We start from the raw sequence: 13,787 nt of genomic DNA, 5'->3' as shown, positions 1-13,787 counted from the left end.
ATGCTCAATCATACCACAAGGGCACTTGCTCAGCTATGTTCATATCAGCATTGTTTGTAATAGCCAGAACTGGAAACAACCTAGATGACCTTCAACTGAAGAATGGATAAATAAAATGTGGTACATATACACAATGGAATACTACTCAGCAGAGAAAAACAATGACGTCATGAGGTTTGCAGGCAAATGGATGAATCTAGAAAAAATCATCCTGAGTGAGGTAACCCAGACTCAGAAAGACAAGCATGGTATGTACTCACTCATAGGAGGATACTAGATGTAAAACAAAGATGACTAGACTGCTACTCATAACTCCAGGGAGGCTACCAAGGATGCTTTGAAATCATACAATTCACTGGGGTTAACCTGGCAAGATGCACAGGTTTGATATTGCCCACTGTATTAAATTAACTCAAATGTGACTTTATATCTATTCTTCTCTCCCTATGGCTCTCATGCTGACCAATGAAGTTAGCACTTTTCTTTTTTCTTTTCTTTTCTTTTTTTTTTTATTTTACATTGCAATTCGGTTCTACATATCAGCCACGGATTCCCTTGTTCTCCCCCGTCCCGCCCCTCTCCCCTTCCCCCCAGTAGATCCCCCATTCCCACCTCCTCCAGGGCAAAGCCTTCCCCGTGGACTGAGATCAACCTGGTAGACTCAGTCCAAGCAGGCCCAGTCCCATCCTCCCAGGCCAAGCCAAGCGACCCTGCATAAGCCCCAGGTTTCAAACAGCCAACTCATGCAATGAGCACAGGACCCGGTCCCACTGCCTGGGTGCCTCCCAAACAGATCAAGCCAATCAACTGTCTCACCCATTCAGAGGGCCTGATCCAGTTGGGAGCCCCTCAGCCATTGGTTCATAGTTCACGTGTTTCCATTCGTTTGGCTATTTGTCCCTGTGCTTTATCCAACCTTGGTTTCAACAATTCTCGCTCAAATAAACCTTCCTCTTTCTCGCTAATTAGACTCCCTGAGCTCCACTCAGGGCCTAGCCGTGGATCTCTGTATCCAGATCCCACAGTAGTTGGATGGGGTTTCTAGCACGACAGTTAGGGTGTTTAGCCATCCCATCATCAGAGTAGGTCAGTTCAGGCTGTCTCTCGACCATTGCCAGCAGTCTGTTGTGGGGGTATCTTTGTGGATTTCTGTGGGCCTCTCTAGCACTTTGCTTCTTCCTATTTTCATGTGGTCTTCATTTACCATGGTCTCCTATTCCTTGTTCTCCCTCTCTGTTCTTGATCCAGCTGGGATCTCCTGCTCCGATCCCAGCTGGATCAAGAACAGAGAGGGAGAACAAGCACTTTTCATTAAGACAAATGCAAAGAGCTAAGCTTTGGGAAATGCTGATGACTTTCAATAGAACATTTCAGTTAGTATACATTTATTTCAGAGCTATGAATTCTATTTTGGCATGTTTTTTTGAACAATGCAGAATCCTTAAGGAATGAATGATTCTCAATAATTGCTGAATTGCAGATATTTTAATAAAGTAAAAGTTTGAATCTTATTTTCACCTAAGATTCTAAAGCTAATAACATTTATTCTCAATTGTAACCTGTATACCACTTTGTTTTCAGTTGGCTTTACTAAAATTCAAAACTGAAAAGACAAGGAAATGTACCCTCCATCCATGTTCTATACTGACTTATTTAACTATTGAAATTAGAAAATATAGGCCCTGGGAGCATAAAGAGCTTTAATGAGAATACCAAAACTGGATTCTGGACTCTGAGATATTCTAGAGAAAAGGCAGGTGGTAGTTTGTGGATCTGACTCTAAATCAAACTGACCAGCCAGTCGGAGCAGTGAGTGCTCTCAGGAGCTTCCCCACTGTCTCCCATTGGTTGGGGTTAATACTCACAGCCAGCAGCAGGCAATCTCTTTCCATCAAGTCAGCCAGCTTGTTCAGCAGGCGCCCCCTCTCTGAAGCATCCATGGTGCGCCATGGGGAGCCAATCTGAAAAGCCTGTCTCGCAGCCTTGACGGCTTTGTCAACATCTGCCTGGAAATCACAGAGCATTCAGTTCAGGATGTTCAAAACACTAGATGAGCCAAAACAACATCGCACCCTTCTACACTAGGACACAGTCCTCACAAACAGAAGCTAGGTCTCCATTAACCCAAAGTCCGGAACATTCCACACACTCAGCACCACAGTATGCTGGAATTGTTTCTCTTGAGCAGTATTTCAAATAAGCTCCATAACCTTATCAAATAGTTAAACTCCTAGAACAGAAGTGCTGTTTTAATAGTTGTTACTTTATCCCATTGTAGTAGAACACAGTGTTTATTTCATTTGAAATAAGTTTCTAGTGAATACACACCCTTTATCTCATTTGATTCAGAAAATGCAATAAGAAAAACCTATTCCTCAATTTACAGACAAAGAAATTAAAGCAATGAGAAAGGCTATCTCAGGACAAATAGAGTAGCTGTAAGCCATGTGTCCTGCTCATCACTCTACAACTGCCACTTAGACCCTCATGTCCATAATCTTTCCAAGTGCTACCACCTGGGTGAAAACTAGGTAAATTTGTCTGCTAGTGTTCAATGTTTCACATTCAAACTGAAGCCCTGTGTGTATGATAAGCATCTAGCATACAAAGTGATCCATCCTAGTCCCTAAATAAGTAGAGAAGAAACTTTCTTTTATTAACAATATACTGCTTATAACCTCATTAATTGAAACAAAATAGAATAGTAAAGTCACACCCACATTGTTTAGCTTTCTTGTTTTTGATCATGTGCTTTTATCACCACTGCCTTTTTCCTTTAATTTACTCCTTTAAATTCCTAAGTCTCTTCCCTTCCAAACTTTGCCAGGGTCACTCCATTCCTCTGTAGATCCCTACTCCAATTCTTCTAGTTCACCTGCTGAAAACATCACTGCTCTTTCCAATTCTACTCCACGTGCTTTTTTAAATTTCATCAAATCAACTGCAAATAGTATGTATGTAAGGACTATTCCACAGCTATTCATCTACAGGACTCACTAATTCATGGAACCCCGTAAATCAGATGATCAAAAGGACAGTGGGCTTCAGCTTGTTGTAATGAACCTTGAGAATGAGAATACTGTGGTTTTTAAACCACACATTTTTAACTAGTGAGACACAGCTCTGTGTGGATCCCTCTGCTCAGTGTTCTGTCATTGGCCTTTGCTTAATGAGAGCTTCCTGATTTCTCTGAGGGATGAAGAGAAATGACTTTGAGACATCATGTAACCATGATGCAAAAAAAAAAAAAATCAAACAACAAAAACCTGCCTACAGAAAACTGTTATAAGTTAATTTGTTTTTGTGGTTTTGTCATTGCGTTATGACTCTCCTTTTCTCAGACCAGATATCCAATCTTACAGGACTAGAAATAGACTAAAGACATGAATTTTTAATTTGAAAAAAATGGATTCTGAGTTCTTTTTAGTTTTGAAGCACCCAAATATCTATCCACTGTATGGCATTCTATCAGTTGGCTAACAATAGGACAGTGGGGTAGAGTTTGTTCTGAAATATTCCTTAGAGGAGGAACATACAACTGAACATCACACTATCACATTATAAACACAGGCCTTGTGCTAGCTTCAGCAGCACATACACTAAAATCGGAATGATACAGAGAAGACTAGCATGGCTTCTATGCAAGAATGACACACAAATTCGTAAAACATTCCATATTTTTAGAAAGCCAAGAAAAAACAAACAGGTGAAGGAAACTGTTCAAGACCAGAAAATGGAAATAGAAGCAATAAAGAAAGCACAAGCTGAGGGAATTTTGGGAATGGAAAATCTAAGTAAACACATGTTTCCCTTAGTATCCCAGAAGAACTGTTCCCCAATTCAGTGAAAGATAATTTAAATTCATAAATGTTAAACGTATGATGTAGTATTTACATATTACCCATCAGACATCCTTTCAATAACTACACTTCTGATGCTGAGTACAAATGCTAGGTAAGTAGTAGATAAACTATACTGCTTCGAGAATAATGGCCAAAATTCTCTGCCCACTCAGTGTATACACAGCTGTGACAGGCCTCATTACATCATCTATGTTAGCAGCTACACATTTCAGATCTCAGGGTTGAATTCACCAGTGTAGAATCTGAGGGTGTGGATGGTTCACTCTATTCTAAACTGAAGTTGTGCCACAACTTGTTTGAAGTTCATTTTCCTTATCTTTCAACTCACAGCTATCTCACACTCTATGTGGCAGATATGCCTAAGGCTCACAAGATGGGGTTAACTGTAGACAATTACAAGAACTGTAATGTCCTAGAAGACAACCAATATGAAAATGATTACACAGCATCCTAGTCCATTCTAGCACATCCTTTCAGCTTCTCTACCCTCTACTACATAGGCTTTTACTCTTGTACATTGTAAACAGCCTCCCATTCATTCTCTCCACTTCCCACTTTCTCTTTAATGCTGCCAGGTTAACTTTTCACATAATTTATCTTATCACATTCCTTTGAATGTTTGTAACTGCTGGCCTCATCTACAATCCTAAGAGCAAAGATCAAAGATCTCTGTTTGACTTTCAGGTCTAACATTTTCTGGACAGACTTCACTTGCCAATGACTTCCTGTTGACATTTTCCCTACTCCAGCTAAGCCAGCCCTTCTCATTTTTGCTCCTGAAATTCTTTTTGCATAGAGAATGTTCTACCAGTAATCCCATTTACTTCCAAAATCTTACACATTTTTCAAGGCCTGTTTTAATGAAATAATCTGTCTCAATAGTCACCAGATACCTAGCTCAACGGCAGATAATAATCAAGAACTGGTTAAGTTACAAGAAGGAAGACAAGTTCTTTATCACCACAAGTTACTATTGTACTTAAGTATCATGAACCCTGTTTTAGTGATAAACAAGGAAATCTTACCTTATGCTAGTGAAACACAGAAGAATTAGAACCAACATTTTATGCTACATCTGATCTCCACATTCAATTTTCTCAGCAAGGATGCTCAATAGCACTTTGTTAAATAGTCACTGCTGTTTGTTTAGTTACTCCATATGTATAGAACAGTGATTTTTCAGTCTGTTCATTACCCTGTGAGACTCCATTTGATGAGTAGCTTTTGACTCCATTTGGAAGGAGAAAGATGATTGTAGCCCATAGGTGGACCCAGGAACTCTTATCATGTACCACCTACCTAGCACAGTCTGATTGAATGGCTTCCTCCCGGGGATAGAAAGTGGGTCATCCTGTAAGTCTACTAGGGAGAAGTGAAAGTGTGTGGGCAAGTAAGCAGACTAAAATCAAATCAAGGAAAGCAGAGAAAGAACTTATCAGACACCCAGGAAAGGGTGCAACTCCCTTGCCTGGATCCCATAAAGCGATGGACACCTAACACTGTAATGGCATGGCCTCTGAACAAGCTATTGTCTGATACCTGGTGTGTGTGTGTGTGTGTGTGTGTGTGTCAGGTGCCAAGGACTCTTTGACTCAGCTGGGTCCCTGCTATTGAAGCAGCCTACTGGACAGCCAGTCCGAATACATGTTCACCTGTCTGAACTGTCATTTTCTGTTCTAGACCCAGTTTGGCTTTTGATCTTGCAGTTGAGCTTGGCAGCTTCTCTCTCCCACCTGACCCCAGCCCTCCCCTAGCATCTCTGTCCAGGCACGGGTTCCTTACCACTAGAGATTCTTTCTAACCCACTTCTGAAACCTCTTTAACTCTGCTGCAGACTCTTTAACTTGTATTCACTGCGTAACCCATATATGCATACACAGTGTTACAAATACACTTACTTTGTGATGTGTGGTGTGAGAATTAATGTTAGTGATTAATACTATAATAAAGAATTGGCACTCTCCACAAGCAAATGACTAAGGTAAGTGGCTTTTCTACCAAATTGCTGTCATTTAAATGGCTAAATCTTGGGAATTTATTGCTATTCAATGCAGTAAGACATTATGGAAAGACATAAATACATTCGTCTACATTTTGGATATGACACATAAGCCTCCTATGACTTATTCTTGTTGATATTTATACAAAAAATCATACTTTAAGTAATTATTTTCCATTATGTGACAACATTTTTGCATTATCCAACATTACAAGTCTAATAAATGTTTTTGATAGTATTTTCTTTTAAACTTCAAGCTTCCTGAATTGTCAATTTTTATTCAGGGGCTGGCATTTCCAAGATAATTTGGAATTAAACAGAAAACAGTGACTAGGTTAACTGTGATTTACTGTCATCAAATCGTGTGGCCTAGGGAAAATAAAATATTATAGTTTTGAAGTCAGAGCCAATGAAGTGAAAAAAAATGTAATTGCTCTGGTCCCTGCCCCACCTTTGTGGTACCATGAAAGGTGGGATATGGCCCAACTGCATCCCCATTCTGCTTGTGAATGGAATCTTCAAAACCCTTAGCCTTTGACCTGACGAGAAAGTCCAGCATCCAGACCTTTACCAGGTTAGAGCTTTTCTCTAAGCAACGCTAGTCACTCTTCATTAGATTCCTCACAAATTGTTTGAACATCAACAATTCTAAAGAAACAATTTTGGAGTTTAATAACTCCAAAAAAGGATACAGATAAAGGACTGTGGTTGTGAAACAAGCTCTTGCTTATCACAGATAATGTCACTAACAATTTCCTCACAGCAGCGGTTCTCGGGCTTCCTAATGCTGTGACCCTTAAAAACAGTTCCTCCTCTGTGGTGACTCCCACCATAGGAGTGCTTTCGTTGCTACTTCACAACTATCACTTTATTGTTGTTACGAATCATAATGTAAATATCTGTGTTTTCTGATGGTCTTAGGTGACCCCTGTGGAAGAGTTGTTTGACCACCCCCCTCAACAAAGGCATCACTATCCATAGGTTGAGAACCACTGCCTTAGAGGACTCATTTGTCCTGCGAACCAGGTTGGCATAGCAACTTGGCTTGCAGCTTGCCTGGTATGAATTCTTCTCCCTGATCTTTCTAAAGGAGGGGCAGTTGTCATTAAGGACAGAGCAAATCAGTGCTCCCTGGCCAGGCTGCTGGCATGGTCAACCTTTCCTGTCTGTTCCTGAGAAAAAAGATAAACCTCACTGATTCCCCCAGCAAAGTCCTCAGCCTGCCTGACCTGCCAAGGTTTCTACTGAACCCAGGCAAAGAGTTTTGTTTTCCTGATGAGACCAACCCCAGTGTCAGAGCAAAATATCCCCTAGGAGCTAAACGTTCAAGGCTTCAGTGTTAAAGCATCACAAACATGATTTTTGTTAACTGACATCTACAGATTCATGGTCTTCTTTTTGAGTGTCGTTCTTGTCATCAAGGAGAAGGCATGACTAGCTGACATGCACCCTAAATATGTGACTATATTAAATGTCATGCCCCATATTAAATGTTAATGCTAACCCTTAAGAAATGAGACAAATTATTTAATAGTTCATGCTTCACTATGCTACAGTAGACTCAGACCATTGAAGTTTTGGGCCCTATCTCCCTACTCTAAATACTCAAGTAACATTAGAAATACTAACATCGGATGTATAGCCCATGTTTTTTATTGTTTCTTGTTCTCTTGATTTTATGTTCTTTTTTAAGTTCTTGTGTATCATGGTCATTTATTGTCTACCAGATATACATGTGGCCAATTTTCTTATGCCAAGGACAACAGAACTTTTCCCCATCTGCCTGAGCTATCATGTGTTCATGTCTTTCATTGAACTTGCAGTGGACTTTGAGCTCAGAACAGTGAGAAGCAAAGACTCCTGGCATGAACTGGACCTGTGGGTGTGGGAAAACTTACCTTGTCCCCTTCTTCCACATGGCAGATGACCTCCTCAGTCGCCGGGTTAAGGACAGGAAATTTCTTGCCACTCACTGAGTCATGCCATTCATTGTTTATGAAGATCTGTGGAGATACAGCAATGGCAGAGAAAATGCATTTAAATATGCAGCAAGTTAGAAGGCTTGATAAACTAGAGTTGAGGTATTAAATGTTGCCTAAATATTATGTGTCTTTCCCTGTCTAAAAAACGTTCACATGTGTGTCGTTTAACTCCTAAAGAAATATAGAGGTTAGACAAATTGGAATTCAAGTGTGTGTCATTAGGACATAATAATTACAAGAGGCACCCTTAGATCACTGGAAAATGTCTGAACTTCAATATTGGCACCCTGAATTCGAGTTTTATTAAGAAACTATTTTTATGTGCATTTGACTGCATTCCTTCCTCTGTATAAAGGAAATCTTAGCCTTGTAACATGGCCATTATGAGAAAGCTAACAGAAGCATTGCTGTTAATTTCCTGTGTGCATAAAAATATTGTTAGCTACTGAAATATTTTTGGGCATGGAAAGTATTGTCACTTGTTAACTTAAATTCTTTAAAGATATGTGCTTTTTTATTTGCACATATGTGTTTGCCTATGTAAGTTTCTGCGTAGCACATGCATGCAGATACCTGAGGACAGAGGGCCTTGGCTGCCTTACAACTGGAGTTACAGACGATTCTTCCTAGTCAATAAGTGTTTAAAGTATTCGAAATGAGAAAGGAGAAGTAAGACCCCAAATCCCTGGAAACAAAAATCTTTCACCCCTGAGATTCTTGGAAAACCCTCACTCAGAACTTCTCTCTGGTGAAGTCCATGTCAGACAAGACATGAGTGTGCAGGACAGGCTGACAAAAAATTAGGAGAAAATGAGAGGAGAATGACATGGTGGGAAACAGATCTTGGGAACATCAGGTAAAAATATTTTAGAAGTTGGCCGAGCGGTGGTGGCGCACGCCTTTAATCCCAGCACTCGGGAGGCAGAGCCAGGTGGATCTCTGTGAGTTCGAGGCCAGCCTGGTCTCCAAAGCGAGTACCAGGAAAGGCGCAAAGCTACACAGAGAAACCCTGTCTCGAAAAACCAAAAAAAATATATATATATATTTTAGAAGTTGAAAACTATTCAGAAAAAATACACCGGGCAATATAGCTAAAGATGAGTATTCCCTATGAACCAGAGCAGGCTTCAAGTAGCACTTAACAATGAAATGCTCTGTCTGCTTACACCTCCTCAGGAAATGGGACTCCTCATAATCCCACTGTCATTGTAAGAGAGAAGAGGCAGGTAGAGATGATAGAGTTTGAGCAGTGGCCCTGTAACTTTCAGAGGAGCTCTTCATGCAAAAGTTCAGTAGCAGAGAAGAAAGTCACCAGGGGCATTTACTCACAGCTCCTAAGGAGTTATGGAGACAGGAATGTGATGGATGCACTTGGATTTATAAAGTTACAGAGGCTCTCAATACAAAAGATTTTGTATTTCCTTCTTTAAAAAGACAAGTCTTAAATGCTAAACTTCATTTGATCTATCCCCATCAAAGAGAACTGAACTAGAGAATGAGGAAAAAAAAAACACTTTGAAAATTAAGATTATGCAACTCTCTGATTATACTTGTTCTTCTTTCTCTTTTTGTTATTAATCTGCTTGTTTGTTCCTTTTCTTGTGTCCCAAACACTGTTATAGAAGAAAAACATCTCCTGGTCAAGAGAACAGAATCTCTGACCTGGGTGTGAGACTTCACATTACAGTTGGACTGGTTCAATCACTGTGGACAAGAGACCACTCCTAGGAAGCAGGGCTCACCTTAAGTCAAACTAAAGAGATAAGTGGCATAATTAATCCTTTGATGAGATACTGTACTTGCCCTTCACGGAAGCCCCACTCCTACTGCAGAAGTTTGGACCACGGCACTGGAGGAGATAAGTCTGATCAATTTTCTGAATTATTCAGAAAAGAATAACTTTCCCTTTTCCTCTTTCTATCACTCTTCTGAGAATGGTTTTCTTAACAGTTTCCTCTTTTCTGCCAAAATTTTGGACTTGCTTAGTCCTTCCTAAAAACTTCCCTGCCTTCCACGTGGCTCCTAGTCAGCCATGAGTTCTACTTCAAGGCCAGTTTGAGTGACAGGAATATTCCCCTCCTTTTCCAGTCTCCTCCTGTGAGCAGCTGCTGAGGTTTTACATCTGATTTGCCCTGGGGTTTTCCTTCTAAGTTCCAATAATAGTCCTCCAGATTTCATTTGGTTCTATTCATAAATTATTCCACTAATGACTCTGAGAACCCCAAGAGATGACCTGGAATTTCCCTGATATCAAGTGAGGAAAATAATATAGAAATTGAGACACTGCTCAGGCAAAGCCACTTGACAAATATTTCTAACCCCTCCCTTTCATGCTTTGCAACCAGGAGATGAGTTAACAGTCATTGTTTCAACCCCTCTTAAGAGTGAAAATCAAATATAGTTCTCTAGGGGACACAGTAAAAGAAACATTCACAGGCATAGAGAAAGCTCCCCATTGAGATTTAATTGAATACATAACTGGTATTCTCCCATGTGTGAAATGCTGTAACCAGCACATCAAAGATATAATGCTTACTGAGTAGACCAGAATTATGTAGAAGATACATGGAAAAATCAAAATTCACTGAGTGGCATTGTTTATTATTAACTAGAGAAGTATTTGAATACCAAACAAATGCATTCTTGGCTCTTAAATACTTAAGCCCATCATTCTTCCTCAAATGTCCTTATGTAATGTGTTTGTAGTGAGGAAGTTTCAATCTGGAAACAACTGTGTTAAGGAACTACTGGTCCTGTGCTTGTACCTGGGACTTTAAGGAATGCCTCAATTTTCTAGTACTTTCACCTCATTTTAAATTAATAAGTGCTAAATGAAATAACACAGAGGAAAGACAGTTCACTTTAAATCTTCCTTCACACACACACACACACACACACACACACACACACACACACACACACACATAAAGTCTTAGCAAAATTCATAAATGACAAATTAAGGAAAGAAAGAGGGGGATCTTGATACCCAAATTACCTTTCCAATTGGAATCATGCAAATCAAACTCTTTTTCATGATTCAAATCTAACTATATAAGCAGTGTCAACAATTCCCATCTTCTTGAACTACCTGGTTTGTAGATTGTGATAGCAATTTCTTGCAAAAGAGAAAGTGTGTGGAGGAGGTCTATGGTGTGCACACACCTTAGACATCTGTGAACTGTTGGAGAGTGTGGACACATCATAGTTTGCATATTCTGACTTGTCAAAATCTAAATCTAAATTGAAAGCATTTTCTCTCCATCAAAACCTTGTGAAATCATGCCTGAGGGCACTTCTAGCTGCTTGTGGGCCACAGCCAAGGCTCACTCTCTCTGCAGAACTTGTCCTAAGCAAAGAGCCCCTAAACCAGGCAGCTCCACCACTTCAGGTGCTTTGGAAAATGCAAAAGCTTTCAGTGATTCCACACCACATCCATTTGCTCAAAAGGAAAAAGAAATACATGAGAGAGGGCATCAGATTCTTCTCATTAACTTTAACATTCTTGGATTTCATTGTTTAGTTTAGAAGTCAGCATGATTCTCCCCAGAGTTGAACAGTTCATCTCTCACTTTGTTTTTTTCATTATACTGAAACAGCTAATTTTAAGTGACTTTTCTAATAACTTGGATGTGTGTTGGGGGAAAGGTGTGTGTGTGTGTGTGTGTGTGTGTGTGTTATATTTATTTCTTAATTTTGGAATCTTAAGATCTGCTGAAGAAATAGACATGAAACTTCTTAGTAGACACAATTACAAGAGTCCCTCAGGACAAGCCCAGCCTGATCAATTGCTCTCCCTGGCTGCAGATTCCAAAGCCTGGGTCAGCCTCTTCCTCTTGTGCCTCTAAATATTTAGCAGCTAGTAATGGCATGTTTTCTCCAACAACAGCAAACTTGCCTGGAGAAATAAACAAGTACTGTGTCTATCTCAAAATAAGAAAAATAATTCAAGTACATTTGGGGGTTTGGGCAGCAGCCTCCATTCAATGTTCAGGTTTAGGTCCTCCAACCTCCACAATGTCAACAAACATATAGTTATGTTATCCTACTTCAGTGTGCTATTTTGAGAGAGGGAGACACCTTTCCACGTGTCTGGCTTCTTCCAGAAAGTTCCTCTGTCTGCCTTACTATAAGCGCTCACTGCACAGGGTTAATAGAACTGCTGCTCACTCTGGTTCACTGCACTCTGGCACAAGAACTGTTTGCACAGAAGAAAATCTCTTTCCCTTGGACATGTCAAGATATAAACTCGCTAGAGGTTGTCTGCTTTGGTTTAGAATTCATCACTGAATCAGACCACTAACTTAGCAAGCATTATAATTTTATGTTAACAAACAGCTCTAACAGAAACTTCAATCGACCTATGCTTTAACCAGGCCCCCAGGGAAAGCCCCACTTGTAAGTGTCTTACCTTGGTATATTGGATCTTCAAGTTGGCCAGGGGGGCAGGGACTTGAGGTTGTGCAGGGGAAGACATTGCTGATTTGGCTCCTGGAACACAAGTGACAGGCTCAGCAGTTTGGTTCTGATAGAGCACTTGATCCTTTTTATGTGCATGCATGAAGGGTCATTTGCATATTGGGATATGATTGGATGGGCAGTCTCAGGGCAGGGCAGAAAGGACACCACTCTCTTCTAATACTTAGGGCTGAGAGCCTTTGCCTTTAAATGTAAATCCTTAAGGAACCTGCACCTCAGCCCTGAACTTTCACCTGGAGATTGCTCACTCTTTAAAGATGAATTAGTTTAGGAAGCCAACCCTTTGCTGAGGGTGTGTGTGCAGCTGCTCCTGACACTGGAAGTCAGTTATTGTTTTCTGGGTCTTTCATGACATTTTATGTTCTCATGTAACTTTCCATTCTCTGATAGACTGGGAATCAGGGAATTAGTGAAGTGAAAAAGAAAAGGCTCTTGTTCTCAATAGGAGCTAGAGGGAGAAGACCATGAATCCTCAGGTCAAAGCTGCCAGAATATACATCTTTGTCCTAGGTCAGAATGATGCTGGGGAGAAAGGCCCTCTCTCTAGACTGTTTTTGGCCACCTTTAAAAAGTCAGCCAATCAGGTCTATTTCTAGTCTGGGTAGCAGTCCTAGTATCTAATCAGATCCTCAAATTGTCTTTGTCTTTTCAGTGGGAACAAAAAATTGTCCAGGCCTTTTCAGTCAGAGTTCATGGTCACACACAGACCCTCAAAGAGCATTATACTCTTTGAAAGTGAAGAGTCTTTGAAAGCGAAAGTAATGGAAGTTTTGGGGAGGGTCTGGACTTGTGAATAATTACAGTTTTCAACCTGTGGGTCTCGACCCCTTGGGGAGTCACACATCAGATATCCTGTGTATCGGATATTTATTTAACAATTCGTAACAGTAGCAAAATCACAGTTATGCAGTAGCAACAAAATAATTTTATGGTTGTGGGTCACCGCAACATGAGGAACTGTATTAAAGTTTCACAGCATTAGGAAGGTTGAGAACCACTGAGTCCCACTAGAGTCAAGGCAGTGTACAAAGAAAGATTGTAAATTGCACTCCCTAAGAGTTTAAATTCTGAACAGTTTGAGCCAGGAACTTTCTAAAGTGCAGTTTTTAACTGTAGCATTTTCATTTTGAATACAGTGTTTCTCTATGATGCTGCTTCAGCACAAGTTAGAGGAGGAACGAGATAAAACTCTTTGGATGCTCTGGTTATTAAGAACGAACAGTGACAACTTCTTTGTAGTACAGTTGCCATCTCCCCTGCGTGGGGACTTAGCTAGGGGCAGGAACAGGAGTTTGGGAACCTGTTTCTCTTTCCACCCCGACCCAAGCTTCTCATTTTGTAAACACACAGAGGAATACAGCTTATCATCATATGCCTCACAGTATAAGTCTGAAACCTCACTTCAGGCAAAGCATCTCCAGTCTGTTATTGCTCCATTCCAGCTCGGTCTTGATAGTTATAAGATGA

General features: G+C 40.3%; 1 protein-coding gene and 1 non-coding gene across 2 annotated transcripts in view; one reads left to right on the top strand and one right to left on the bottom strand.

Annotated features, from left to right (window-relative positions):
- LOC128094281 (aldehyde dehydrogenase, cytosolic 1) overlaps positions 1-12,385 on the bottom strand; it is a 40,746-nt gene extending 28,361 nt beyond the window's left edge. The window contains exons 1-3 of the mRNA XM_052712524.1: positions 12,253-12,385; positions 7,761-7,865; positions 1,866-2,006 (exon numbers count right to left, since the gene is read on the bottom strand). Coding sequence (XP_052568484.1) covers positions 1,866-2,006; positions 7,761-7,865; positions 12,253-12,318 — 312 coding nt within the window. The 5' untranslated portion in view covers positions 12,319-12,385. The remainder of the gene's footprint in view (positions 1-1,865; positions 2,007-7,760; positions 7,866-12,252) is intronic.
- Positions 3,576-3,682, top strand: LOC128095745 (U6 spliceosomal RNA). The gene has a single exon (XR_008213357.1). It is a non-coding gene; the product is annotated as a U6 spliceosomal RNA (small nuclear RNA).
- Positions 12,386-13,787: the final 1,402 nt, after the last annotated feature.

The sequence above is a fragment of the Peromyscus californicus genome, unplaced genomic scaffold (assembly GCF_007827085.1).
Source record: "Peromyscus californicus insignis strain IS unplaced genomic scaffold, ASM782708v3 Scaffold_4__1_contigs__length_199733344, whole genome shotgun sequence".
Classification (NCBI taxonomy): domain Eukaryota; kingdom Metazoa; phylum Chordata; class Mammalia; order Rodentia; family Cricetidae; genus Peromyscus; species Peromyscus californicus.
This window is presented reverse-complemented; position numbering and strand designations above follow the sequence as displayed.